The sequence below is a fragment of the Ranitomeya imitator genome, chromosome 5 (genome assembly GCF_032444005.1).
Source record: "Ranitomeya imitator isolate aRanImi1 chromosome 5, aRanImi1.pri, whole genome shotgun sequence".
Classification (NCBI taxonomy): domain Eukaryota; kingdom Metazoa; phylum Chordata; class Amphibia; order Anura; family Dendrobatidae; genus Ranitomeya; species Ranitomeya imitator.
In genome coordinates, this window is record NC_091286.1 from 132756049 (window position 1) to 132783642 (window position 27594).

At 47.7% G+C, this 27594-nt stretch overlaps 1 protein-coding gene across 2 annotated transcripts in view; it reads left to right on the plus strand.

The window, feature by feature from the left end:
* Positions 1–27594, plus strand: part of ADGB (androglobin) — a 591174-nt gene that overhangs the window by 133875 nt on the left and 429705 nt on the right. For both annotated transcript variants that reach the window (XM_069769164.1, XM_069769163.1), the window contains exon 9: positions 9608–9730. In XM_069769164.1, coding sequence (XP_069625265.1) covers positions 9608–9730 — 123 coding nt within the window. The remainder of the gene's footprint in view (positions 1–9607; positions 9731–27594) is intronic.

Here is a 27594-nt window from a genome sequence, read left to right on the forward strand (position 1 = left end):
CTGGCATTTCCTCGCCGGTTATCAATGTATCCAGTGTGTCTTGTTACCTCTGCTCCCTGCTCCTAGAACCTTCTGGACAAGCTAAGTTTGGATTTTCCTGTTTCGTGTTTTGCTTATTTTGGTTTTTAGTCCAGCCTGCAGATATGTGATTCTCTGCTGCTGGTTGCTCTAGTGGGCTGAAATTGCTTTTCATGTACCATGAGTTGGCACATGAGTTCAAGTAATTTCAGGATGGTTTTTTGAAGGGTTTTTCGCTGACCGCGCAGTTCACTTTTGTATCCTCTGCTATCTAGCTTTAGCGGGCCTCATTTTGCTGAAACTGTTTTCATACTACGTATGTGCTTTCCTCTTATTTCACCGTCATTATATGTGGGGGGCTGCTATTTGCTGTGGGGTATTTCTCTGGAGGCTAGAGAGGTCTGTGTTTCTTCTGATAGGGGAAGTTAGATCTTCGGCTGGAGCGAGACGTCTAGGATCATCGTAGGCACGTTCCCCGGCTACTTTTATTTGTGTGTTAGGTTCAGGGTCGCGGTCAGCTCAGGTTCCATCGCCCTAGAGCTTGTTTGTATCTGTGCTTGTCCTTTTTGTGATCCCCTGCCATTGGGATCATGACACTGCGGCTTCTGAGTTTCCTTCCTCAGGTGATGTGGTGAAGTCGTTAGGTGCTGCTCTATTTAACTCCACCTAGTGCTTTGATCCTGGCCTCCAGTCAATGTTCTAGTATTGGACCTGTTTCCTCCTGGATCGTTCCTGTGGCCTGCTGCTCTGCATAGCTAAGTTCCGCTTTGCTATTTTGTTTGCTGTTTTTTTCTGTCCAGCTTGTCTATTTGTTTTTTTCCTGCTTGCTGGAAGCTCTGGGGCGCAGAGGGTGTACCTCCGTGCCGTTAGTTCGGTACGGAGGGTCTTTTTGCCCCTTTGCGTGTTTTTTGTAGGGTTTTGTGTTGACCGCAAAGTTACCTTTCCTATCCTCGCTCTGTTCAGAAAGTCGGGCCTCACTTTGCTAAATCTATTTCATCTCTACGTTTGTCTTTTCATCTTAACTCACAGTCATTATATTTGGGGGCTGCCTTTTCCTTTGGGGTATTTCTCTGAGGCAAGGTAGGCTTATTTTCTTTCTTCAGGCTAGCTAGTTTCTCAGGCTGTGCCGAGTTGCATAGGGAGCGTTAGGCGCAATCCACGGCTGCCTCTAGTGTGGTTGGAGAGGATTAGGGATTGCGGTCAGCAGAGTTTCCACGTCTCAGAGCTCGTTCTATGTTTTTGGGTTATTGTCAGGTCACTGTATGTGCTCTGACCTCTATGTCCATTGTGGTACTGAATTACCTTGTCATAACAGTACTGGAGGCCTCAAAGTACTAATGATTCTCAATAGAGGGAAAAAAGTTCTGAGACCATTTTTTTTTCTCTGCACTGTGTTTTGCCTTTTTTTCCCCCTAGACATTTGGGTGGTTCAGGACACAGGTGTAGCGATGGACATTAAAGGTCTGTCTTCATGTGTGGATCAGCTCACGGCAAGAGTACAAAATATTCAAGACTTTGTGGTTCAGAATTCTATGTTAGAACCGAGAATTCCTATTCCTGATTTGTTTTTTGGAGATAGAACTAAATTTCTGAGTTTCAAAAATAATTGTAAACTATTTCTGGCTTTGAAACCTCGCTCCTCTGGTGACCCAGTTCAACAAGTTAGGATCATTATTTCTTTTTTACGTGGCGACCCTCAGGACTGGGCATTTTCTCTTGCGTCAGGAGATCCTGCATTAAGTAATATCGATGCGTTTTTCCTGGCGCTCGGATTGCTGTACGATGAACCTAATTCAGTGGATCAGGCAGAGAAAAATTTGCTGGCTCTGTGTCAGGGTCAGGATGAGATAGAGGTATATTGTCAGAAATTTAGAAAGTGGTCCGTACTCACTCAATGGAATGAAGGTGCGCTCGCAGCTATTTTCAGAAAAGGTCTCTCTGAAGCCCTTAAGGATGTCATGGTGGGATTTCCTATGCCTGCTGGTCTGAATGAGTCTATGTCTTTGGCCATTCAGATCGGTCGACGCTTGCGTGAGCGTAAATCTGTGCACCATTTGGCGGTATTACCTGAGCTTAAATCTGAGCCTATGCAGTGCGATAGGACCTTGACCAGAGTTGAACGGCAAGAACACAGACGTCTGAATGGGCTGTGTTTCTACTGTGGTGATTCCACTCATGCTATCTCTGATTGTCCTAAGCGCACTAAGCGGTTCGCTAGGTCTGCCACCATTGGTACGGTACAGTCAAAATTTCTTCTGTCCGTTACCTTGATCTGCTCTTTGTCATCGTATTCTGTCATGGCATTTGTGGATTCAGGCACTGCCCTGAATTTGATGGACTTGGAGTATGCTAGGCGTTGTGGGTTTTTCTTGGAGCCCTTGCAGTGTCCTATTCCATTGAGAGGAATTGATGCTACGCCTTTGGCCAAGAATAAGCCTCAGTACTGGACCCAGCTGACCATGTGCATGGCTCCTGCACATCAGGAGGTTATTCGCTTTCTGGTGTTGCATAATCTGCATGATGTGGTCATGTTGGGGTTGCCATGGCTACAAGTCCATAATCCAGTATTAGATTGGAAATCCATGTCTGTGTCCAGCTGGGGTTGTCAGGGGGTACATGGTGATGTCCCATTTTTGACTATTTCGTCATCCACCCCTTCTGAGGTTCCAGAGTTCTTGTCTGATTACCGGGATGTATTTGATGAGCCCAAGTCCGATACCCTACCTCCGCATAGGGATTGTGATTGTGCTATCGATTTGATTCCTGGTAGTAAATTCCCAAAAGGTCGACTGTTTAATTTATCTGTGCCTGAGCATGCCGCTATGCGGAGTTATGTGAAGGAGTCCTTGGAGAAGGGGCATATTCGCCCGTCATCGTCGCCATTAGGAGCAGGGTTCTTTTTTGTAGCCAAGAAGGATGGTTCACTGATACCTTGTATAGATTACCGCCTTCTAAATAAGATCACGGTTAAATTTCAGTACCCCTTGCCGTTGTTATCTGATTTGTTTGCTCGGATTAAGGGGGCTAGTTGGTTCACCAAGATAGATCTTCGTGGTGCGTATAATCTTGTGCGTATTAAGCGAGGCGATGAATGGAAAACTGCATTTAATACGCCCGAGGGCCATTTTGAGTATCTAGTAATGCCATTCGGACTTGCCAATGCTCCATCAGTGTTTCAGTCCTTTATGCATGACATCTTCCGAGAGTACCTGGATAAATTCCTGATTGTGTACTTGGATGACATTTTGATCTTCTCGGATGATTGGGAGTCTCATGTGAAGCAGGTCAGAACGGTGTTTCAGGTCCTGCGTGCTAATTCTTTGTTTGTGAAGGGATCAAAGTGTCTCTTTGGTGTTCAGAAGGTTTCATTTTTGGGGTTCATCTTTTCCCCTTCTACTATCGAGATGGACCCTGTTAAGGTCCAAGCCATCCATGATTGGACTCAGCCGACATCTCTGAAAAGTCTGCAAAAGTTCCTGGGCTTTGCTAATTTTTATCGTCGCTTCATCTGCAATTTTTCTAGTATTGCTAAACCATTGACCGATTTGACCAAGAAGGGTGCTGATGTGGTCAATTGGTCTTCTGCTGCTGTGGAAGCTTTTCAAGAGTTGAAGCGTCATTTTTCTTCTGCCCCTGTGTTGTGTCAACCAGATGTTTCGCTTCCGTTCCAGGTCGAGGTTGATGCTTCTGAGATTGGAGCAGGGGCTGTTTTGTCGCAGAGAAGTTCTGATTGCTCGGTGATGAAACCATGCGCCTTCTTTTCCAGGAAGTTTTCGCCTGCTGAGCGAAATTATGATGTGGGCAATCGAGAGTTGCTGGCCATGAAGTGGGCATTCGAGGAGTGGCGTCATTGGCTTGAAGGAGCTAAGCATCGCATGGTGGTCTTGACTGATCATAAGAACTTGACTTATCTCGAGTCTGCCAAGCGGTTGAATCCTAGACAGGCTCGTTGGTCGCTGTTTTTTGCCCGTTTTGACTTTGTGATTTCGTACCTTCCGGGCTCTAAAAATGTGAAGGCGGATGCTCTGTCTAGGAGTTTTGTGCCCGACTCTCTGGGTTTATCTGAGCCGGCGGGTATCCTCAAAGAAGGAGTAATTGTGTCTGCCATCTCCCCTGATTTGCGGCGGGTGCTGCAAAAATTTCAGGCTAATAAACCTGATCGCTGCCCAGCGGAGAAACTGTTTGTCCCTGATAGGTGGACGAATAAAGTTGTCTCTGAGGTTCATTGTTCGGTGTTGGCTGGTCATCCTGGAATCTTTGGTACCAGAGAGTTAGTGGCTAGATCCTTTTGGTGGCCATCTCTGTCGCGGGATGTGCGTACTTTTGTGCAGTCCTGTGGGATTTGTGCTCGGGCTAAGCCCTGCTGTTCTCGTGCCAGTGGGTTGCTTTTGCCATTGCCGGTCCGGAAGAGGCCTTGGACACATATCTCTATGGATTTTATTTCAGATCTTCCCGTCTCTCAAAAGATGTCAGTCATTTGGGTGGTCTGTGATCGCTTCTCTAAGATGGTCCATTTGGTACCCTTGTCTAAATTACCTTCCTCCTCTGATTTGGTGCCATTGTTCTTCCAGCATGTGGTTGGTTTACATGGCATTCCAGAGAATATCTTTCTGACAGAGGTTCCCAGTTTGTTTCGAGGTTTTGGCGAGCCTTTTGTGGTAGGATGGGCATTGACTTGTCTTTTTCCTCGGCTTTCCATCCTCAGACTAATGGCCAGACCGAACGAACCAATCAGACCTTGGAAACATATCTGAGATGCTTTGTTTCTGCTGATCAGGATGACTGGGTGTCCTTTTTGCCTTTGGCTGAGTTCGCCCTTAATAATCGGGCCAGCTCGGCTACCTTGGTTTCGCCGTTTTTCTGCAACTCTGGGTTCCATCCTCGTTTCTCTTCAGGGCAGGTTGAGTCTTCGGACTGTCCTGGTGTGGATACTGTGGTGGACAGGTTGCAGCAGATTTGGACTCATGTAGTGGACAATTTGACCTTGTCCCAGGAGAAGGGTCAACGTTTCGCTAATCGCAGACGCTGTGTGGGTCCCCGACTTCGTGTTGGGGATTTGGTTTGGTTATCTTCTCGTCATATTCCTATGAAGGTTTCCTCTCCTAAGTTTAAACCTCGTTTCATTGGTCCGTATAGGATTTCTGAGGTTCTTAATCCTGTGTCTTTTCGTCTGACCCTTCCAGATTCCTTTTCCATACATAACGTATTCCATAGGTCATTGTTGCGGAGATATGTGGCACCTATGGTTCCATCTGTTAATCCTCCTGCCCCGGTTTTGGTGGAGGGGGAGTTGGAGTATATTGTGGAGAAGATTTTGGATTCTCGTGTTTCAAGACGGAAACTCCAGTATCTGGTTAAGTGGAAGGGTTATGCTCAGGAAGATAATTCCTGGGTCTTTGCCTCTGATGTCCATGCTCCCGATCTTGTTCGTGCCTTTCATATGGCTCATCCTGGTCGTCCTGGGGGCTCTGGTGAGGGTTCGGTGACCCCTCCTCAAGGGGGGGGGTTACTGTTGTGAATTCTGTGGCAGAGCTCCCTCCTGTGGTCACAAGTGGTACTTCGGCTGATTCTCTCTGTGAGCTTCCGTTGGTGGAGGAAAGTGGTACTGCGGCTTCTGAGTTTCCTTCCTCAGGTGATGTGGTGAAGTCGTTAGGTGCTGCTCTATTTAACTCCACCTAGTGCTTTGATCCTGGCCTCCAGTCAATGTTCTAGTATTGGACCTGTTTCCTCCTGGATCGTTCCTGTGGCCTGCTGCTCTGCATAGCTAAGTTCCGCTTTGCTATTTTGCTTGCTGTTTTTTTCTGTCCAGCTTGTCTATTTGTTTTTTTCCTGCTTGCTGGAAGCTCTGGGACGCAGAGGGTGTACCTCTGTGCCGTTAGTTCGGTACGGAGGGTCTTTTTGCCCCTTTGCGTGGTTTTTGTAGGGTTTTGTGTTGACCGCAAAGTTACCTTTCCTATCCTCGCTCTGTTCAGAAAGTCGGGCCTCACTTTGCTAAATCTATTTCATCTCTACGTTTGTCTTTTCATCTTAACTCACAGTCATTATATGTGGGGGCTGCCTTTTCCTTTGGGGTATTTCTCTGAGGCAAGGTAGGCTTATTTTCTTTCTTCAGGCTAGCTAGTTTCTCAGGCTGTGCCGAGTTGCATAGGGAGCGTTAGGCGCAAGCCACGGCTGCCTCTAGTGTGGTTGGAGAGGATTAGGGATTGCGGTCAGCAGAGTTTCCACGTCTCAGAGCTCGTTCTATGTTTTTGGGTTATTGTCAGGTCACTGTATGTGCTCTGACCTCTATGTCCATTGTGGTACTGAATTACCTTATCATAACAAAAACCCCAGGGAATGAATGGAAACTAGGTCAATGACCTGTAGTTACCTTCATTCGCGGTGAGGCGCCCTCTGCTGGTTGTCCTCATTTGAACTTGAGCCTGGGAACTTTTCTGATTTTTTCCCACGCTCGAAGGACATCCAGCAGAGGGCGCATCACCGCGAATGAAGGTAACTACAGGTCATTGACCTAGTTTCCATTCATTCGCTGGGGTTTTACAGCCACGAGCAGCGCTGCATTAGCAGAGCTCCCGGCTGTAAAAAAAATTAACCCCTTCACATGGATTTACAACGTGGGACGTTACAGATCCACGGAAGGTATGTATATTGTTGGTTTATTATTTTTTCTTTGTCACAGAGCGAGGGTCTTCAGCCAGTGGATTGAGTGTACAATAAAATATTACAACAAACGGTGTGTTTATTTCATTAAATTACTTTTTAATAATGTGTGTGTGTTTTTTTTTAACCATTTCATACTATTGGAATAATAATGAATAGGTGTCAGAATTGATGCCTCTCCATTATTAATCTGGCTTAATGTCACCTTACAATAGCAAGGTGGCATTAACCCTTCATTACCTTATATCCCACCGCTACACGGGAATGGGAAGAGAGTGGCCAAGTGCCAGAATAGGCGCATCTTCCAGATGTGGCTTTTCTGGGGTGGCTGGGGGCAGATGTTTTTAGCTAGGGGGGGAACAATAACCATGGACCCTCTCCAGGCTATTAATATCTGCCCTCAGTCACTGGCTTTACTACTCTGACGGAGAAAATTGCGCGGGAGCCCACGGCAATTTTTTCCGCCATTTAACCCTTTAATTTAATAGCTAGAACGGCTAAATTTTGCGCATACACACTACTAACATTAGTAGTGTGGAATATGCAAAAAAAAGGGGGATATGACATGGTTTACTGTATGTAAACCATGTCTCAAATCATGTCGGGTTTTTGAAGGAGACAGCAAAAGCCGGCAATTGAATTACCGGCTTTTAAGCTATCTCGCGCTGGATGAAATATTAATATATATATATATATATATATATGTGTCTCACTAACAGTATATATGTTTTTATTATTTTTTGAGCACATGGATCCCTTGTATATCCGTATGTCGGTTTTGCAAGCCTGCGAGAAAATCAGCAGTACGGATGCCATACGGATTACATACGGAGGATGCCATGCGCAAAATACGCTGACACACCCTTCCTACGGAGGAGATACGGACCACTATTTTGGGGACTTTTCAGCATATTACGGCCGTAATTTACGGACCGTATTTTTATACGCTGAGTGTGACGACGGCCTAATTCTGCAGAAAAAAAGAAATCCCTTTTTTTTCTCTTTTTTTTTCTCCTTCACCTCTTCCCTCTATTTTTTAATAAATATAACTTAAATCTGTTTTCTGATTCAAACCTAAGGGAGCTCTAGCGTTTAAATGCAGAATCCAGCATGCTTCTTTTTTATGCACCATGTCCCCTCCTCGGTGTCTTAGATTTATTTTTTCAATTGCAGTGATTTTTAAACCAGATATATCGCCGGAGTGAACATGCAGAAAATGCTTAGAAACACCAGACAAACTGCGCGTTGTGCGCTTTTGTGCATCGTAAATAAGTTCTGATAATTATTTGTGCAATGTTCTGGTGGTGCACCCAACATATTTCACTCTGCATTTCTCGCATGAGATAAGGTACACTAGATATGTGCTCCCACAATTCATCATCGCTTTTATATTGAAAGTTTCTCTTGTCTGCTAAGGCTACTTTCACACTAGCGTCATGCACTGCACGTCGCAATGCGTCGTTTAGGAGAAAAAAACGCATCCTGCAAAATTGCTTGCAGGATGCGTTTTTTCTCCATTGACTAACATTAGCGACGCATTGCGATGCTTTGCCACATGTCGCAACCTTCGTGCGACGGTTGCGCCGTTTTGTGGTGGACCGTCTTCACCAAAAAACGTTACATGTAACGTTTTTTGCTGCGTTGTGTCCGCCATTTCTGACCGCGCATGCGCGGCCGGAACTCCGCCCCCACCTCCACGCAACTCACAATGGGGCAGCGGATGCGCTGGAAAAATGCATCCGCTGTCCCCGTTGTGCGGCGCTTGCACAGTATGCGTCGGTACGTCGGGCCGACGCAGCGCGACGGCCCCGTACCGACGCTAGTGTGAAAGTAGCCTAAGAAACAAACTGTTTGGAATTGGTCATATACCTGCAAATTCCACATGTGTTGTGGCTACAGGGATAGGAGCCTTTTGTTGCCAACCAATTTGTATGATCTGCTGTACTAAAATTAACCCTATTCATGTGGTCACTTGGAGACAGTACATTCTCAATAGTCAGACCCCTTTTTGCAACAAATTTGACCCCATTTTCCAATATTTTTTTCACTACAGGGTCAGTATTTAAAATCGGTATGTACTTTTTACAATAGAAATAATTTGACCGTATTGGTTGTTATAAGCAGTAGAGAAAACAATCTGGGAACTAGAGGACTCTACACTAGATCCATTGCTTTGTAAAAGGTATTCCTCTCTGCTTTTTTGATCAGCTTTTTTCTTTGCTGAAATCAGGGTGGAGTTTTTGTAACCCCTGTTAAAAAACCTTTTTTGAATTTTCTTGCATTCCATATCATAAAGTACCTCTGATGAACAACAATGCTTTGCCCTAATATATTCCCCAGTTGGGATGTTATCAATAATATGCCTGCGATTCTTACTGGTGGCATACAGCAGAGAATTACCAGAGTTAGATTTTCTAAATAAACTACAAGTAACACTTTTTTTTATCTGGATCACCTGTTAAACTAAGATCCAGGAACAAAATGGTTAATGGATTGCTGAAAAAGGTGAATGACATATTACAGGGGTTATTGTTATGATATTCAACAAAAGAGACTATTTTACAGGGATCACTCCTCCAAACCACCAGGAAATCATCTATGTAGCGTAATTATACATAAATATCCTAATACCTACACTACATAGATTATGTCCTGGTGGTTTGGAGGAGTGATCCCTGTAAAATAGTCTCTTTTGTTGAACGGGTTAACACTCAAAAATATGTATCACCACAGAACAAATGAAAAATGTATGATCGCTGGGGGTCCACCACCACCACCCTCAGTCACACAAGTATCCTACAAATTTATTCGAGTAGACTGATAGTGAGCACCACCAGTCTTAAACATAGGACCTCAAACATTTATACTTATGTCACCTAGCTTGGCAGATTTTTCAACCATCCAACTTTTTCCATTTTTTTTGCCACAGACAAATCAGACTTAAAGGATGCTGGGAAAAAGAAAGGAGACAAAGAGAAAACCAGGTCAGCCACTCATTCTGCACGTCCTCCATCAGAGTTATCAAACCCTCTTCAGCAATGTCATCAGGAAGGTAAGTAATTAGCCACCTAGATGCTAGACATTTTTTTTAAAGATATCTAATTAGGTTGCTTTTTCTTTTAATATGTCTGTTTGTGCGCGTTTCTTACACATGCGACTTCTTGGTTTGCTGTCCATAGTTTCACCCATTTTGTGTTCAGACTCTTTGGGGGAAAATTATTAAGCCCAGCCTGTCTTAATAAAAGCTTGCAAGAGTAAGATGCACCTAATTTATTTGTAGCCACGTGCCTCTTAATAAATAAGGGACATTTCTTGCTGTGCATATGAAGCGATGGCCGTGGGACCACCACGATGCAGAGGGACTACTGTAGACAAGATGAGGTGCAAACAACAAAGGGTAAATTTATTGGAAGGCAAGGAATGACGTGGATGAGGAAAGTGCAAACGGGTATGCAATGGCAAAAGATAATTTACAAGAGTTGCATTCTTTAGCTGGGCTGTCAAATAGCACAGTTCTCCAACTATTACAGACTCAATATATGTCACACAAGCAAATGCAAGCAATAAACAAAGAATGATGCTACTCTACGTATAGCTACCCTGGCCTCTCCTAAGCAGGCCACACGGCTGTCTTCTTCTGTCTGTTGAAGCCTACACTAGGCCCTGACATGTGCACAAAACAGGAAGTAACTCACGGTGATGTTGGGGACTCAGATCCAGTCCCGGGGGGCCCCGAACAGTCTAGTACGGTGGTGCACACGGCTCTCTGCCAGCTCCTCGAAACGTGGTCTTCTCCTTGCTTCTGGGTCCTGGAGGTTGTCCTGGAAACTGTAAATCCCTTTCTCGGTATCTTTGTTGCTTCTCAAACTAGCACAGGACAGCCATCCTTGATGCACCTGAAGAGTCTGTCCAATTTCACGAGTCCACTCTGTCCCAGGCTGTGGGACCTCTTTTACAGGTACAAGCTTAGCACAGATGTTCTCTGCAGCATCTCCTGCTCACACTCCCAATGCTCAACTCCTCCCCTTCACACAGGGCAGTTCATTTACACAGTCTATTGCAGGCGGGAGCAGAACATTCCATCACAGCAGACAAGGCGGTGCTGTCTCTTAAAGTGGCAACATGTTCCTTACTGTCCATAATGGCACCACCCCCCTACATGCCTGCCTACTTAATGATGGTCATTCTTGGCCATCACAACATCAAGGTCACAGTGTAATGAAGAAACCTGCAATTTGGAAACAGCACCTATAGAGGAGGCAACAATGTTGGAAAAACAGATAGAGTACACTGTTCTATATATCGGACTGGTGAAACCCCTGCATTAGACCTCTGGGATCTCCGGAGCTCTTGGCTGTCAGGCAAGGCTTGACTATCTTCCAGAGGAACACTTGCTGCAGGAGTCATAGTGGGCTCTTGTCTGATCTCATCCTCGTGTGGCAGTAGTGGTACATCCATGGGATTACCGTCTCTGTACGGCTGAGGACCCCCTACTGTGTCAGGGACGGTCCACCACTCTTCAGTCGATTTCACCATCAGGCATGACAGATTCAGGAAGTGGAGTAGTGCCTTCAGGTGGCAATGGCGTAGAACAGACCTCAGACCAGCAAGACCGCAGCATATTTCTGTGAAGTACTCTAGGAGCGGACTCCCCACTCTCAATCTGCACCTTGTAGACCGTGTCGTCAGTATACACTCGCTCGATTACTCTGTAAGGCTGTACTTCCCATCTCTCACTTAGTTTTCCCTTGGGGCATTTCTCTCTGACTAATACTCGGTCTCCGGGTTGGAGCGGTATCTCTTGAGTCGGTTTACGGCTCGTATGTTCTTTTTCCAGCAGCTGCTGACCCGCCAACCGCCGTATCGTTTGTAATTGTTGCCGATGCTCTTTCACTAGTGTTGAGCGATACCTTCCGATATCGGGAAATATTGGATCGGATTGTATCGGACCGATACCCCAAAAATATCGGATATCGCCAATTCCAATACCGGAAACCAATGCAAGTCAATGGGACACAAATATTGGAATGAAAATAAACCCTGTGCGGGCCTGCCGGGGGTCTGTGCGGGCTGCCGAGGGTCTGTGTGGGCTTTCCGGGGGTCTGTGCGGGCTGCCGGGGGTCTGTGCGGGCTGCCGGAGGTCTGTGTGGGCCTGCCTGTGGTCTGTGCGGGCTGCCGGTGGTCTGTGCGGGTCTGCTGGGGGTCTGAGCAGGCCTGCCAGGGGTCTGTTGCGGGCTGTCGGGGGTCTGTGCGGGCTGCTGGGGGTCTGTGCGGGCCTGCCGGGGGTCTGTGCAGGCCTGCCGGTGGTCTGTGCGGGCTGCCGGGGGTCTGTGTGGGCTGCCGGGGGTCTGTGCGGGCTGCCGGGGGTCTGTGTGGGCCTCTCGGGGGTCTATGCGGGCTTGTCAGGGTCTCTATGGGCCTGTCGGGGGTCTGTGCGGGCTGCCGGGGGTCTGTGCGGGCTGCCGGGGGTCTGTGCTGGCCGGCCAGGGGTCTGTTCGGGCCTGCCAGGGGTCTGTGCGGGCCTGCCGGGGGTCTGAGCGGGCCTGCTGGGGGTCTGTGGGGGCTGCCGAGGGTCTGTGCGGGCCTGCCGGGGGTCTGTGCGGGCTGCCGGGGGTCTGTGCAGGCTGCCGGGGGTCTGTGCGGGCTTCTGAGGGTCTGTGCAGGCCTGCCGGGGGTCTGTGCAGGCTGCGAGGGGTCTGTGCGGGCCTGCCGGGGGGTCTGTGTGTGTGCAGGCATCGTCCGATGGGACTACATGACAGTGATTGACACATTAGCAAATGATGGGACAGTAGTAGTCCCACCATCCAGCTAATGTATTGAATGTAAAAAATAAAGAAACACATACATACTACATACATACTGTAGCGATTTCACTCACTCAGCTGCGACGGCTGACACTCAGGAGACGTGTTCCTTTAAAGTTCACTGGGTTTATTGCTTCATAAACCATGTGGCAAAACAACAGAAAGCAAAATAGCCTTTGGTTCAGGCAAAGGAAAACAAGTGTCCAGTTCATCCGGCTCCGTCCTGAAGCCGAACACACTCGGGAGGGTTTCACCTCCACACATCTCTGCTGTGTAAAGGATTAGCCAGTCTTATATAGGACTAACCACACCCAGTAATCTATCACATGATTAGCCATGTGGTCTGACATCACCACAGGTCCTGAAACACAAACATATGGTTATATAAAACAACGCAATATTCCGGGCTACATTACAGCAACAAGGCACTTATGTGGCACACACCTCCCATCGACTACACACCCTTTAGCCATGCTACATACCTCCCCCCTCTGCCTAAAGCCGTGGGGCTTGGCACTTTCTCCCACTAAACAAGGGATTCTTGATAGGGCATCCGCATTACCGTGCAGCTTTCCGGCCCGATGTTCCACATGGAAACTGAAGTCCTGCAGGGATAAGAACCAACGGGTGACCCTAGCATTTCTACCCTTCGTTTCCCTCATCCACCTAAGTGGGGCATGGTCGGATATCAGTCTAAATTTACGTCCCAGCAGATAGTACCGTAATGTGTCCACTGCCCATTTTATGGCCAAGCACTCCTTCTCAACGACTGAGTAGTTCTTTTCAGATGAGGACAGCTTCCTACTCAGATAGAGAACAGGATGCTCCTCCCCATGTAGTTCTTGGGAAAGGACTGCTCCCACCCCAACATCTGAGGCATCTGTCTGAAGAATAAACTCTTTCTTGAAGTTTGGGGCCATCAGAACGGGTTGCTTACACAAAGCGTTTTTCATTTCTTGGAAGGCTGACTCTGTTTCTTCGGACCACTTAACCATTACTGGTTTTGTCCCTTTTAGCAGGTCAGTCAGAGGCGCAGCCATCGTGGCGAAGTTTGGGATGAACCTCCTGTAATATCCCACGATTCCCAGGAAGGCTTTAACTTGCTTCTTGGAAACTGGTTTTGGCCACGTTTGAATTGCCTCCACTTTACTGATTTGGGGTTTTATTTCTCCGTGACCCACTATGTATCCAAGGTACTTAGCTTCTTCTTTACCCAAGGCACACTTCTTTGGGTTTATAGTAAATCCGGCCTCTCTTATAGCATCCAACACCGCTTGGACTTTCTCCAGATGACTCTCCCAGTCCGGGCTAAAGATGACGATATCATCTAGGTATGCAGCAGCGTAGGCCTTATGGGGTGCAAGAACTCTATCCATAGCCCTCTGGAAGGTCGCCGGAGCTCCCTGTAGGCCAAACGGCATCCGGGCATACTGGAAGCATCCATCAGGTGTCGAAAAGGCTGTCTTCTCCTTGGCTTCCTGCGCCATGGGGATCTGCCAATACCCCTTTGTCAGATCCAAGGTGGATATATATCTGGCGTGCCCAAGCCTTTCGATGAGCTCATCAATACGGGGGATGGGATAAGCGTCGAACTTGGAGACCTCATTCAACTTCCGATAGTCGTTGCAAAACCTCCACTCTCCATCAGGTTTTGGGACCAGGACAATTGGGCTTGACCAACCTGTTATGGCTGGCAATCAGGCAACACAGCGTGCAGTAATCAGCGCACATACAGAGATCTGGCAATAACCAAAAACAATAGGACGAGCTCTGAGACGTGGAATCTCTGTAGACTGCAGTACCTGATCTATCCTCACACAACTATAAGCAGCAGTGGATTGCGCCTAACAACTACCTATGCAACTCGGCACTGCCTGAGGAGCTGACTAGCCTGAAGATAGAAATACAAGCCTGACTTACCTCAGAGAAATACCCCAAAGGAATAGGCAGCCCCCCACATATAATGACTGTTAGCAAGATGAAAAGACAAACGTAGGAATGAAATAGATTCAGCAAAGTGAGGCCCGATATTCTAGACAGAGCGAGGATAGCAAAGAGAACTATGCAGTCTACAAAAAACCCTAAAACGAAAACCACGCAAAGGGGCAAAAAGACCCACCGTGCCGAACTAACAGCACGGCGGTGCACCCCTCTGCTTCTCAGAGCTTCCAGCAAAAGACAATAGCAAGCTGGACAGAAAAAAACAGAAAACAAACTAGAAGCACTTATCTAGCAGAGCAGCAGGCCCAAGGAAAGATGCAGTAGCTCAGATCCAACACTGGAACATTGACAAGGAGCAAGGAAGACAGACTCAGGTGGAGCTAAATAGCAAGGCAGCCAACGAGCTCACCAAAACACCTGAGGGAGGAAGCCCAGAGACTGCAATACCACTTGTGACCACAGAAGTGAACTCAGCCACAGAATTCACAACAGTACCCCCCCCTTGAGGAGGGGTCACCGAACCCTCACCAGAACCCCCAGGCCGACCAGGATGAGCCACATGAAAGGCACGAACAAGATCTGGGGCATGGACATCAGAGGCAAAAACCCAGGAATTATCTTCCTGAGCATAACCCTTCCATTTGACCAGATACTGGAGTTTCCGTCTAGAGACACGAGAATCCAAAATCTTCTCCACAATATACTCCAATTCCCCCTCCACCAAAACAGGGGCAGGAGGCTCCACAGATGGAACCATAGGTGCCACGTATCTCCTCAACAACGACCTATGGAATACATTATGTATGGAAAAGGAGTCTGGGAGGGTCAGACGAAAAGACACCGGATTGAGAATCTCAGAAATCCTATACGGACCAATAAAACGAGGTTTAAATTTAGGAGAGGAAACCTTCATAGGAATATGACGAGAAGATAACCAAACCAAATCCCCAACACGAAGTCGGGGTCCCACACGGCGTCTGCGATTAGCGAAAAGCTGAGCCTTCTCCTGGGACAAGGTCAAATTGTCCACTACCTGAGTCCAGATCTGCTGCAACCTGTCCACCACAGAATCCACACCAGGACAGTCCGAAGACTCAACCTGTCCTGAAGAGAAACGAGGATGGAACCCAGAATTGCAGAAAAATGGAGAGACCAAGGTAGCCGAGCTGGCCCGATTATTAAGGGCGAACTCAGCCAACGGCAAAAATGACACCCAATCATCCTGGTCAGCGGAAACAAAGCATCTCAGATATGTTTCCAAGGTCTGATTGGTTCGTTCGGTCTGGCCATTAGTCTGAGGATGGAAGGCCGAGGAGAAAGATAGGTCAATGCCCATCCTACCACAAAAGGCTCGCCAGAACCTCGAGACAAACTGGGAACCTCTGTCAGAAACAATATTCTCAGGAATGCCATGTAAACGAACCACATGCTGGAAGAACAAAGGCACCAAATCAGAGGAGGAAGGCAATTTAACCAAGGGCACCAGATGGACCATTTTAGAAAAGCGATCACAGACCACCCAAATGACCGACATTTTTTGAGAAACGGGAAGGTCAGAAATGAAATCCATCGAAATATGTGTCCAAGGCCTCTTCGGGACCGGCAAGGGCAAAAGCAACCCACTGGCACGTGAACAGCAGGGCTTAGCCCTAGCACAAATTCCACAGGACTGCACAAAAGCACGCACATCCCGTGACAGAGATGGCCACCAGAAGGATCTAGCAACCAACTCCCTGGTACCAAAGATTCCTGGATGACCGGCCAGCACCGAACAATGAAGTTCAGAGATAACTTTACTAGTCCACCTATCAGGGACGAACAGTTTCTCGGCCGGACAACGATCAGGTTTATTAGCCTGAAATTTCTGCAACACTCTCCGCAAATCAGGGGAGATGGCAGACACAATGACTCCTTCCTTGAGGATACTCGCCGGCTCAGATAACCCCGGAGAGTCGGGCACAAAACTCCTAGACAGAGCATCCGCCTTCACATTTTTAGAGCCCGGAAGGTATGAAATCACAAAATCAAAACGAGCAAAAAATAACGACCAACGGGCCTGTCTAGGATTCAAGCGCTTGGCAGACTCGAGATAAGTCAAGTTCTTATGATCAGTCAATACCACCACGCGATGCTTAGCACCCTCAAGCCAATGACGCCACTCCTCGAATGCCCACTTCATGGCCAGCAACTCTCGGTTGCCCACATCATAATTACGCTCAGCAGCAGAAAATTTCCTGGAAAAGAAAGCACATGGTTTGAACACTGAGCAACCAGAACCTCTCTGTGACAAAACCGCCCCTGCACCAATCTCAGAAGCATCAACCTCGACCTGGAACGGAAGAGAAACATCAGGTTGACACAACACAGGGGCACAGCAAAAACGACGCTTCAACTCCTGAAAAGCTTCCACGGCAGCAGAAGACCAATTAACCAAATCAGCACCCTTCTTGGTCAAATCGGTCAATGGTCTGGCAATGCTAGAAAAATTACAGATGAAGCGACGATAAAAATTAGCAAAGCCCAGGAATTTCTGCAGACTTTTTAGAGATGTCGGCTGAGTCCAATCCTGGATGGCCTGAACCTTAACCGGATCCATCTCGATAGTAGAAGGGGAAAAGATGAACCCCAAAAATGAAACTTTCTGCACACCGAAGAGACACTTTGATCCCTTCACGAACAAGGAATTAGCACGCAGTACCTGGAAAACCATTCTGACTTGCTTCACATGAGACTCCCAATCATCTGAGAAGATCAAAATGTCATCCAAGTAAACAATCAAGAATTTATCCAGATACTCACGGAAAATGTCATGCATAAAAGACTGAAAAACAGATGGAGCATTGGCAAGTCCGAACGGCATCACCAGATACTCAAAATGACCCTCGGGCGTATTAAATGCCGTTTTCCATTCATCTCCCTGCCTGATTCTCACCAGATTATACGCACCACGAAGATCAATCTTAGTAAACCAACTAGCCCCCTTAATCCGAGCAAACAAGTCAGAAATCAATGGCAAGGGATACTGAAACTTAACAGTGATCTTATTAAGAAGGCGGTAATCAATACACGGTCTTAGCGAACCATCCTTCTTGGCTACAAAAAAGAACCCTGCTCCCAATGGTGACGACGATGGGCGAATATGTCCCTTCTCCAGGGACTCCTTCACATAACTGCGCATAGCGGTGTGTTCAGGTACGGACAAATTAAATAAACGACCCTTAGGGAATTTACTACCAGGAATCAAATCGATAGCACAATCACAATTCCTATGCGGAGGTAGGGCATCAGACTTGGACTCTTCAAATACATCCTGAAAGTCCGACAAGAACTCTGGGATGTCAGAAGGAATGGATGACGAAATAGACAAAAATGGAACATCACCATGTACTCCCTGACAACCCCATCTGGTTACCGACATAGAGTTCCAATCCAATACTGGATTATGGGTTTGTAGCCATGGCAACCCCAACACGACCACATCATGCAAATTATGCAGTACCAGAAAGCGAATAACTTCCTGATGTGCAGGAGCCATGCACATGGTCAGCTGGGCCCAGTACTGAGGCTTATTCTTGGCCAAAGGTGTAGCATCAATTCCTCTCAACGGAATAGGACACCGCAAAGGCTCCAAGAAAAATCCACAACGTTTAGCATAATCCAAATCCATCAGATTCAGGGCAGCGCCTGAATCCACAAACGCCATGACAGAATACGATGACAAAGAGCACATTAAGGTAATGGACAAAAGGAATTTGGACTGTACAGTACCAATAACGGCAGAGCTATCGAACCGCCTAGTGCGTTTAGGACAATTAGAAATAGCACGAGTAGAATCACCACAATAGAAACACAGTCTGTTCAGACGTCTGTGTTCTTGCCGTTCTACTTTAGTCATAGTCCTGTCGCACTGCATAGGCTCAGGTTTACTCTCAGGCAGTACCGCCAGATGGTGCACAGATTTACGCTCGCGCAAGCGACGACCGATCTGAATGGCCAAGGACATAGACTCATTCAAACCAGCAGGCATAGGAAATCCCACCATTACATCCTTAAGAGCTTCAGAGAGACCCTTTCTGAACAAAGCCGCTAGTGCAGATTCATTCCACAGAGTGAGTACTGACCATTTCCTAAATTTCTGACAATATACTTCTACATCATCCTGACCCTGGCATAAAGCCAGCAGATTTTGCTCAGCCTGATCCACTGAATTAGGCTCATCGTAAAGCAATCCCAGCGCCTGGAAAAATGCATCAACATTACTCAATGCAGAATCTCCTGGTGCAAGAGAAAACGCCCAGTCCTGTGGGTCGCCGCGCAAAAAAGAAATAATAATCAAAACCTGTTGAATAGGATTACCAGAAGAATAAGGTTTCAAGGCCAAAAATAGCTTACAATTATTTCTGAAGCTCAGGAACTTAGTTCTGTCACCAAAAAACAAATCAGGAATCGGAATTCTTGGTTCTAGCATCGATTTCTGATCAATAGTATCTTGAATCTTTTGTACATTTACAACGAGATTATCCATTGAGGAGCACAGAGCCTGAATATCCATGTCCACAGCTGTGTCCTGAAGCACTCTAATGTCTAGGGGAAAAAAAAGACTGAAGACAGAGCTAAGAAAAAAAAATGATGTCAGGATTTCTTTTTTCCCTCTATTGGGAATCATTGGTGTGGCTCCTTGTACTGTTATGGCTGGCAATCAGGCAACACAGCGTGCAGTAATCAGCGCACATACAGAGATCTGGCAATAACCAAAAACAATAGGACGAGCTCTGAGACGTGGAATCTCTGTAGACTGCAGTACCTGATCTATCCTCACACAACTATAAGCAGCAGTGGATTGCGCCTAACAACTACCTATGCAACTCGGCACTGCCTGAGGAGCTGACTAGCCTGAAGATAGAAATACAAGCCTGACTTACCTCAGAGAAATACCCCAAAGGAATAGGCAGCCCCCCACATATAATGACTGTTAGCAAGATGAAAAGACAAACGTAGGAATGAAATAGATTCAGCAAAGTGAGGCCCGATATTCTAGACAGAGCGAGGATAGCAAAGAGAACTATGCAGTCTACAAAAAACCCTAAAACGAAAACCACGCAAAGGGGCAAAAAGACCCACCGTGCCGAACTAACAGCACGGCGGTGCACCCCTCTGCTTCTCAGAGCTTCCAGCAAAAGACAATAGCAAGCTGGACAGAAAAAAACAGAAAACAAACTAGAAGCACTTATCTAGCAGAGCAGCAGGCCCAAGGAAAGATGCAGTAGCTCAGATCCAACACTGGAACATTGACAAGGAGCAAGGAAGACAGACTCAGGTGGAGCTAAATAGCAAGGCAGCCAACGAGCTCACCAAAACACCTGAGGGAGGAAGCCCAGAGACTGCAATACCACTTGTGACCACAGAAGTGAACTCAGCCACAGAATTCACAACACCAACCGCTCTTGGATTCCTCAATGACTCCAAGCCTCAACATACGCTCCACTTCCTTGGAGATAACTTCTCGACGAGCCTCAGGAATACGATAAGGTTTCACATTCACCCGCACATGGGGCTCTGTTAGGACCTCGTGCTCTATGACCTTCGTGTATCCTGGCAATTCTGAAAACAGGTCCCTGTTTTTCTGGAGTAACTCCCGGCACTGCTGTTTCTGGGTTTTCGATAGCGTCTCTGCTATAGTAACCGCTCCAACCTCACCTTCTGGGTTGCTTAACAATGACGGAGTAACTGTCGGCTCTCTATCTTGCCATGGCTTGATGAGGTTGACATGGTAAACTTGGAATGGTTTCCGTCTTCCTGGTTGGTGAATTTTATAATTTACCTCACCAAGTTTCTCGACAACCTCATATGGCCCTTGCCATTTGGCCAAGAACTTGCTTTCCACCGTTGGAACTAACACCAGAACTCGGTCTCCCGAATTGAACTGCCTCACTCTTGCAGACCGGTTGTAGACCCTGGCTTGAGCTTCTTGTGCTTGGAGAAGGTGTTCTTTCACGATAGGCATCACCTTTGCAATCCTCTGCTGCATCAGGGCCACATGCTCAATGACGCTTCTGTGGGGCGTGACTTCGGCTTCCCAGGTTTCCTTGGCTATATCCAGGAGTCCTCGTGGATGTCGGCCATATAGAAGCTCAAACGGTGAGAACCCTGTGGAGGCCTGTGGAACTTCACGAATGGAAAACATCAGATAGGATAAGAGACAATCCCAGTCTCTACCGTCTTTCTCTATAGCTTTTCTCAGCATGCTCTTTAGAGTCTTGTTAAACCTCTCAATAAGACCATCTGACTGGGGATGGTACACCGAGGTCCTCAACTGGGAGATCTTCAGGGCTTTGCATAACTCCCTCATCACCTTGCTCATGAAAGGTGTACCCTGGTCAGTCAGGATCTCCTTTGGCAGACCTGTCCGGGAAAAGACATGGACCAACTCGCGGGCTATGCTCTTTGAGGAAGAATTCCTCAAGGGAATTGCCTCAGGATAGCGTGTGGCATAGTCCAGGATGACTAATATATACTGATGGCCCCGAGCTGATTTAACTAAGGGACCGACCAAGTCCATGGCAATTCTCTCGAACGGTACCTCAATAATGGGCAGTGGCACAAGGGGGTTCCGGAAATGAGGAGTAGGAGCAGTTAGCTGACATGTAGGGCAGGACCTGCAATAGTTCACTATTTCCCGGTGACACCCAGGCCAATAGAACCTCTGCACAACCCGTTCCTGCATTTTTTCCACCCCTAGGTGTCCACCCAAGATGTGTGAATGGGCCATGTCCAACACTTTCCGTCTATACGGACCCGGCACTATCAACTGCTCTACCAACTCCTCCCTTATTTTCGTGACCCGGTACAACAATTCCCCCCTCAACAGAAAATGGGGAAATCTTTTGTCTGCCCCCGGCTCCTGTATCACCCCGTCAATAACTGTGACATTATTAAAGGCTTCCCTCAGAGTGGGGTCCCTATGTTGGGCAGTCCCAAAATTTTCACCGGTAACCTCTAACTCCAGAATGTCAGATGTAGGGGATACTTCCTCCTCATCCCCAACCAGAACACAAAAAGGAAAGCTGTCTGCCTCTGGGTGTGGCGATACCATTCCAGGGTTCACTGGTTCCCTGCCAGGGAGCTCAGAACCCTTTCCCCACAAATCCCAAAACAAACAGAAATCCCGGCCAATAATTATAGGGTGCAACAAGTCCTGAACTACGCCGACTATGTGGGATTCAGTGCCACATGCCGTTTCAATGTCCACCCTGGCCATAGGGTAGTCCTTTGCATCACCATGTATGCACCGCACTCCGACCTTCTTTCCTGGGAGCAGATGAAGAGGAAAAGTGGCCCTCACCAGGGTCACTAGGCTCCCCGAGTCTAACAGTGCTGTTACTGCTCGACCGTTCACCTTTACGGGACACGCTTGAGGTCCCTCGTTGGATGGAGAGTTCACACTACAGACTGGATACGCATAGTATGAACAACGGCGTCCCATGCTGCAGTCCATCTGCTCAGTGGCTTGGGAACAACGGGCAGCTATATGTCCTGGCTTGTGGCACCTCCAACAAATAACATCACCCGTGGGGACCTTGGGCACCACCTCCCCCGCCCTTTGTGACCTTGGACGCACCACCCCTTTTTGGGACTCAGCTGCCCTCTGGGACCCCCAGTACGGCATGGGCTGCCTCCCGAAGGAGCCTTCCAACCCTTGGTATCTCTCAACCAGTCCGATCAGCTCGTCGGCATTCTGGGGATCACCCTGGGCAACCCAAGACTGTATAGGCCTCGGGAGGGAATGGACAAACCGATCCATCATCACCCGTTCTACCATCTGTGCAGGCGCAGAGGTCTCTGGCTGCAGCCATTTCTGGACCAGGTGCAACAGATCAAACATTTGGGAACGAGGTGGTTTGTCCCGGTGATAGCCCCAGGAGTGAACTCGCTGTGCCCTGACAGTCAGTGTCACCCCCAGACGTGTGAGAATCTCGGCTTTCAATTTGTGATACTCTTTGGCATCCTGCAAGGTCAAATCATAGTACGCCTTCTGGGGTTCTCCCGTCAGGTATGGCGCAAGTACCTCTGCCCACTGCTCTGGCGGAAGTTTTTCCCTCTCAGCGACCCTCTCAAACACCGTCAGGAAGGCCTCAACATCACCCCCGGGAGTCATTTTCTGCAATGCACGTCTTACCGTCTTCCGGACGTGGGTGTCATCAGCCAAACCTGGGGTTGGGGCGCTCGCCTTGCCCTGGATGGCGGTTGCCAGAAGCTGCATCTGCTGCTGATGCTCCTGCTGGCTCTGTTGTAACTGCTGCCATTGCTCCTGCTGGCTTTGCTGCATCTGCTGCCGTTGCTCCTGCTGGCTCTGTTGTATCTGCTGCTGGCTCTGTTGTATCTGCTGCATCAACAGCCTGTTGGTCTCTTGCTGCCTTTGCTCCTGCTGGACCAAGTGTTTCAGCAGGTCCTCCATTTTCTCTGGCAATGCTTGCTGGCTTGCAACAGCCTTGACCCAGGACATTCAAAAATAAACTCACGTCTCCGCTGGGAACGCTGCTCGCAGGTCTCCACCAATTGTAGCGATTTCACTCACTCAGCTGCGACGGCTGATACTCAGGAGACGTGTTCCTTTAAAGTTCACTGGGTTTATTGCTTCATAAACCATGTGGCAAAACAACAGAAAGCAAAATAGCCTTTGGTTCAGGCAAAGGAAAACAAGTGTCCAGTTCATCCGGCTCCGTCCTGAAGCCGAACACACTCGGGAGGGTTTCACCTCCACACATCTCTGCTGTGTAAAGGATTAGCCAGTCTTATATAGGACTAACCACACCCAGTAATCTATCACATGATTAGCCATGTGGTCTGACATCACCACAGGTCCTGAAACACAAACATATGGTTATATAAAACAACGCAATATTCCGGGCTACATTACAGCAATAAGGCACTTATGTGGCACATACCTCCCATCGACTACACACCCTTTAGCCATGCTACAATACATACATACTACATACTATATACATACTGTACATACATACTACATACATACAACATACTACATGCATACAACATACTACATACTACATACATACGTACAACATACTGCAGAAATCCAATCCAAGCAAGTGTCCCATGACGATCTCCCGTGGAGAACAGCAGCATCAGATGATGCGACCGCTCTCCAGGGGCTCCAGGAATACAATGAAGGAAGGTATACTTCTGCACTGTATTCCTCCGTAACTGTAAAAAATAGTCCCTAGTCTCACTTGTGACACTGCTGTGTGAGGAAGTTCCCATGCAGCAATGTTATAAAGTGAGACCCTGAACTGAGGTAACCTCTTCAGTGATGCACTGCAGGAGCCATTGTCGCCTGTCAGTGTGTCAATGGAGGGCCTATAGAGCAGTCACATCACCCGATGTCACTGTTCTATAGGGAAGATCGTCTTGGGACACTCGTTATTAATTGGACTGCGTCGGACAGGGAGTATACGGTTTATTATTTTACGTTTTTTGCAGGTGATCGAGTATGGTAAGTATGGTTAAATTAAGAATAATAAAATACTTTTTTTCTGGCTGCATCTTTATTTTTTTTTAACTCTTTCACTACTCTAGGATTAATAATGGAGAGGCGTCTTATTGACGCCTATCCATTATTAACCCAGCTTAATGTCACCTTACAATAGCTCCACCTTAATGATCTCTCGTCTAGCTCTTCCAAACAGCAGTAGATAGGAGTTATAACTTGTGGTGGAGTGGACCCGACTGTTGTAGGTCCAGACTAACTCTCCTCCAACGTTCTCAGCATTTGAAGCAGGGTTCAGTTGAATCGTTCACATGCTCCATTGCCTTGAGGATGTTAAGGGGTGGTCCGGGACCACTCAATGCCATACATACAATACAGTTCTTCCATCACCTTGCCTTGGAAACATGCACCTTGGTCAGAGTTGATGCGCTTTGGGCACCCATACACCCGGATGAAGTCTTGACAGATGGCGCGCGCCGCTGACTCCGCAGTCTGATCTCAAGTCGGGGTGACTACTGCGAACTTGGAGAAATGTTCGGTCATTACCAAACAGTACTGTAGTCCCCGGGCCGAGTGTCCTACGAGGAGATAGTCGATCATCAAGACATCTAGCGGTTCCTTAGTTTGTATGGTTTGGATGGTGCCCTCTGTTCGGTACTCTTAGCGAGATCGCATACTCGACATTGCCGGCAAACCTCTTCCACCACAGACTCCAACCGGGGCAATACACATACCGCTGTAACCATTGGTAGGTCTTTGTGGGCCCGAAGTGAGCTGCAAATTTGTATGCTTCTTTAGCTACTTCTTGAGCCATTCTTCCTGGGATGACCACCTGCCACCTTCCATATATTTTGGCTGTTGTCTCTTACGATATAACACTGATTCTTGCACTTCCAGTCTATCCCACTGGTGTAAGACACTCTTCATTTCAGCACCCAGATCATCTCTCTCTTGTTTGCCAGGTTTCCGCTTCTGAGTTACCCACCATTCCATCCGTCTCAGCCCTTAGTCTTCATCCTGAACATGTCCCCATTCCTCATTAGTTCTCCACAGGGACCGGGGTAATGCGCAGTCCTCCCTTCTTGACTGTGCCGCAACCACTGAGGGCTTAAACTTACGAAAGTCTGGGGTTTCCTCCTCTTTGAGTTGTTCATCGAGATCCCCCACTGGAGTCTCCACTCTTGACATCCTGTCAGCATTTGTGTTTTCGGTAGCAGAGCGATAATGGATGGTAAACTCAAACTTGGCTAGGTGAGCCACCCACCGTTATTCTAAGGCCCCCAATTTATCATTCTCAAAGAGTGCCAAGGGATTATTGTCTGTTCAAACTTGAATCTTGGTCCCTGTCAGGAATCCCGCAAACTTCTCTGTCATGGCCCACACCAGGGCAAGGAGCTCTAACCGGAAGGAGCTGTAATTGTGGGGGTTTCTCTCGCTGTCTCGCAGGGACCTGCTGGCATACCTGATGACTCTCTCATGTCCATCCTGGATCTGCAAAAGTACTGCACCGAGTCCTTGATCGAAATCTGTGTAGGCCAAAATCGGGGCTGAAGTATGGGCATTCTTTATAGCCTGGAAGGCCTCGTCTTGTCTCTGGGCCCAAGGGATGTACTGTGTATTCGGCACTCCGGCGGTCCCTTTCAGCAGCTCATTCAGAGGACCCGCCTCCTTCGCGAAGTCTTTGACAAACCGGCAGTAGTACCCGGCGAGCCCCAGAAATGCCTGGAGTTCTCTCACTGTTCGAGGTTCTGGCCACTTCTGGATAGCAGCCACTTTTTCTGGTGAGGGTAGAACTCCATCTTGTGACACTATGTTGTCCAGGTACTCAATCTCTCTCTTGAAGAGGTGGCACTTCTTTGGCTTCACCTTCAGGTTATGAGCCCGCAGTCTTCCAAGTACCTGTCCAAGCCGGGCAAGGTGTTCTTCGAATGAGGCCGAAAACACAATGATGTCATCCAGATAAATCAGGGTAGCCTCAAAATTTAAGTCTCCCAAACAGTTTTCCATCAGCCATTGAAATGTGCCCGGAGCACTGGAGAGCCCAAAGGTCATACAATTAAACTCAAACAGCCCCATAGAGAGGATGAAGGCGTTTTTTTCTTTGTCTTTCTCTGCTACTTGCCAGTATCCGCTTGCTAGGTCCAAGGTTGAGAAGTACTTGGCTTTCCCCAGTGCTGTCAAGGATTCCTTGATGTGGCATAACGAATATGAGTCTCGAACAGGGCAGGCATTGAGTTTCCTGTAATCTACACAGAACCGGATGGTCCCATCCTTTTTCTTGACGAGCATCACCGGGGCTGCCCAAGGGCTCTGACTACTCTGCACTACTCCTGAATCCAGCATCTGCCTCAGTAATGTCTTCACCTCTTGGTACATCTTGAGCGGGATCTGCCGGAATCGTTCTCGAATTAGACAAGCTTCCCCGGTCGGTATCTCATGCGTGATAGCTTCAGTACAGCCGAAATACTTGGCATGACGGGTGAATGTGGCCTGATTTTCCCACAGCATAGCTTCTTTCGCTTGCACATGCTCAGGTCCCAGAGCCTTCACATCCACTTCCATTTGATCATGGATGACCCGTCTACTCCACTCCGGGGATAATTACTCTTTGGCCCCCGCAGCAATTGCTAGGGTCCACCCCGCCCCTTCTTTCGGCGATAAAGATATCTCCTTCTGACTCACCACTTCACCCTTATGTAGGTACGAGGTGGGCCCTCGTGGCAAGTTGATCTCCCCGGGGCCCACATTCAAAGCTCTTATGGGGACGGGTCCTCGCTGGGCACACAGCTATCGTACGAGCTATCATGACTTCTTGGTCCACTTCTCCGCCTACTACAGGAACAATCACTTCCAACCCGTCGAGGTTGCGATGAGTCCCTACTGGAAGGGATAATATAGTTTCTCACCCAGGAGGCAGGATTACAGGCTCTTTACCAGGGGCCATGACAATCCCTACCGTCTGATAAGATGGCACACTCTTCTGCGTCCCACAGACGTGGATCAGTCGATGAATGGCTTCTTGAGTAGGCTTACATTACAGAGCAAAAGTTTAGACACACCTTCTCATTTAAAGATTTTTCTGTATTTTCATGACTATGAAAATTGTACATTCACACTGAAGGCATCAAAAGTATGAATTAACACATGTGGAATTATATACTTATCAAACAAGTGTGAAACAACTGAAATTATGTCTTATATTCTAGGTTCTTCAAAGTAGCTACCTTTTGCTTTGATGACTGCTTTTCACACTCTTGGTATTCTCTTGATGAGCTTCAAGAGGTAGTCACCGGGAATCAAAACACCCTGCAATCAAGTGTTTGTTATGATACGGAGTGGCCTCTCTCCTCGCCTCCCCCGCAGAGTGCTGCACTACTGCAGGGGTTGGTAGTTTAACAGCGGATTCCACTGGCCTTGAGCATAGTTCCGACAGTTTCTGGCAAGGTGCTCCCGTCCTCCACATTCCCAGCATTTAATGCCTCCTCCTCGCCGGGGGGCACCTCAAGCCTGTCCTCGTGCCTCCTATGTTTGACAGGAGGGGGCTTGCTCCCACTGATCCCTTATTGGTCAAGCCGAACAATGGTTCCATAAGTACGATGGGTCAGACTGTTGTAGTTCCCCACTCTTCGCTCCATATGGGTCAGTTTCTCTTGCATGTTGACA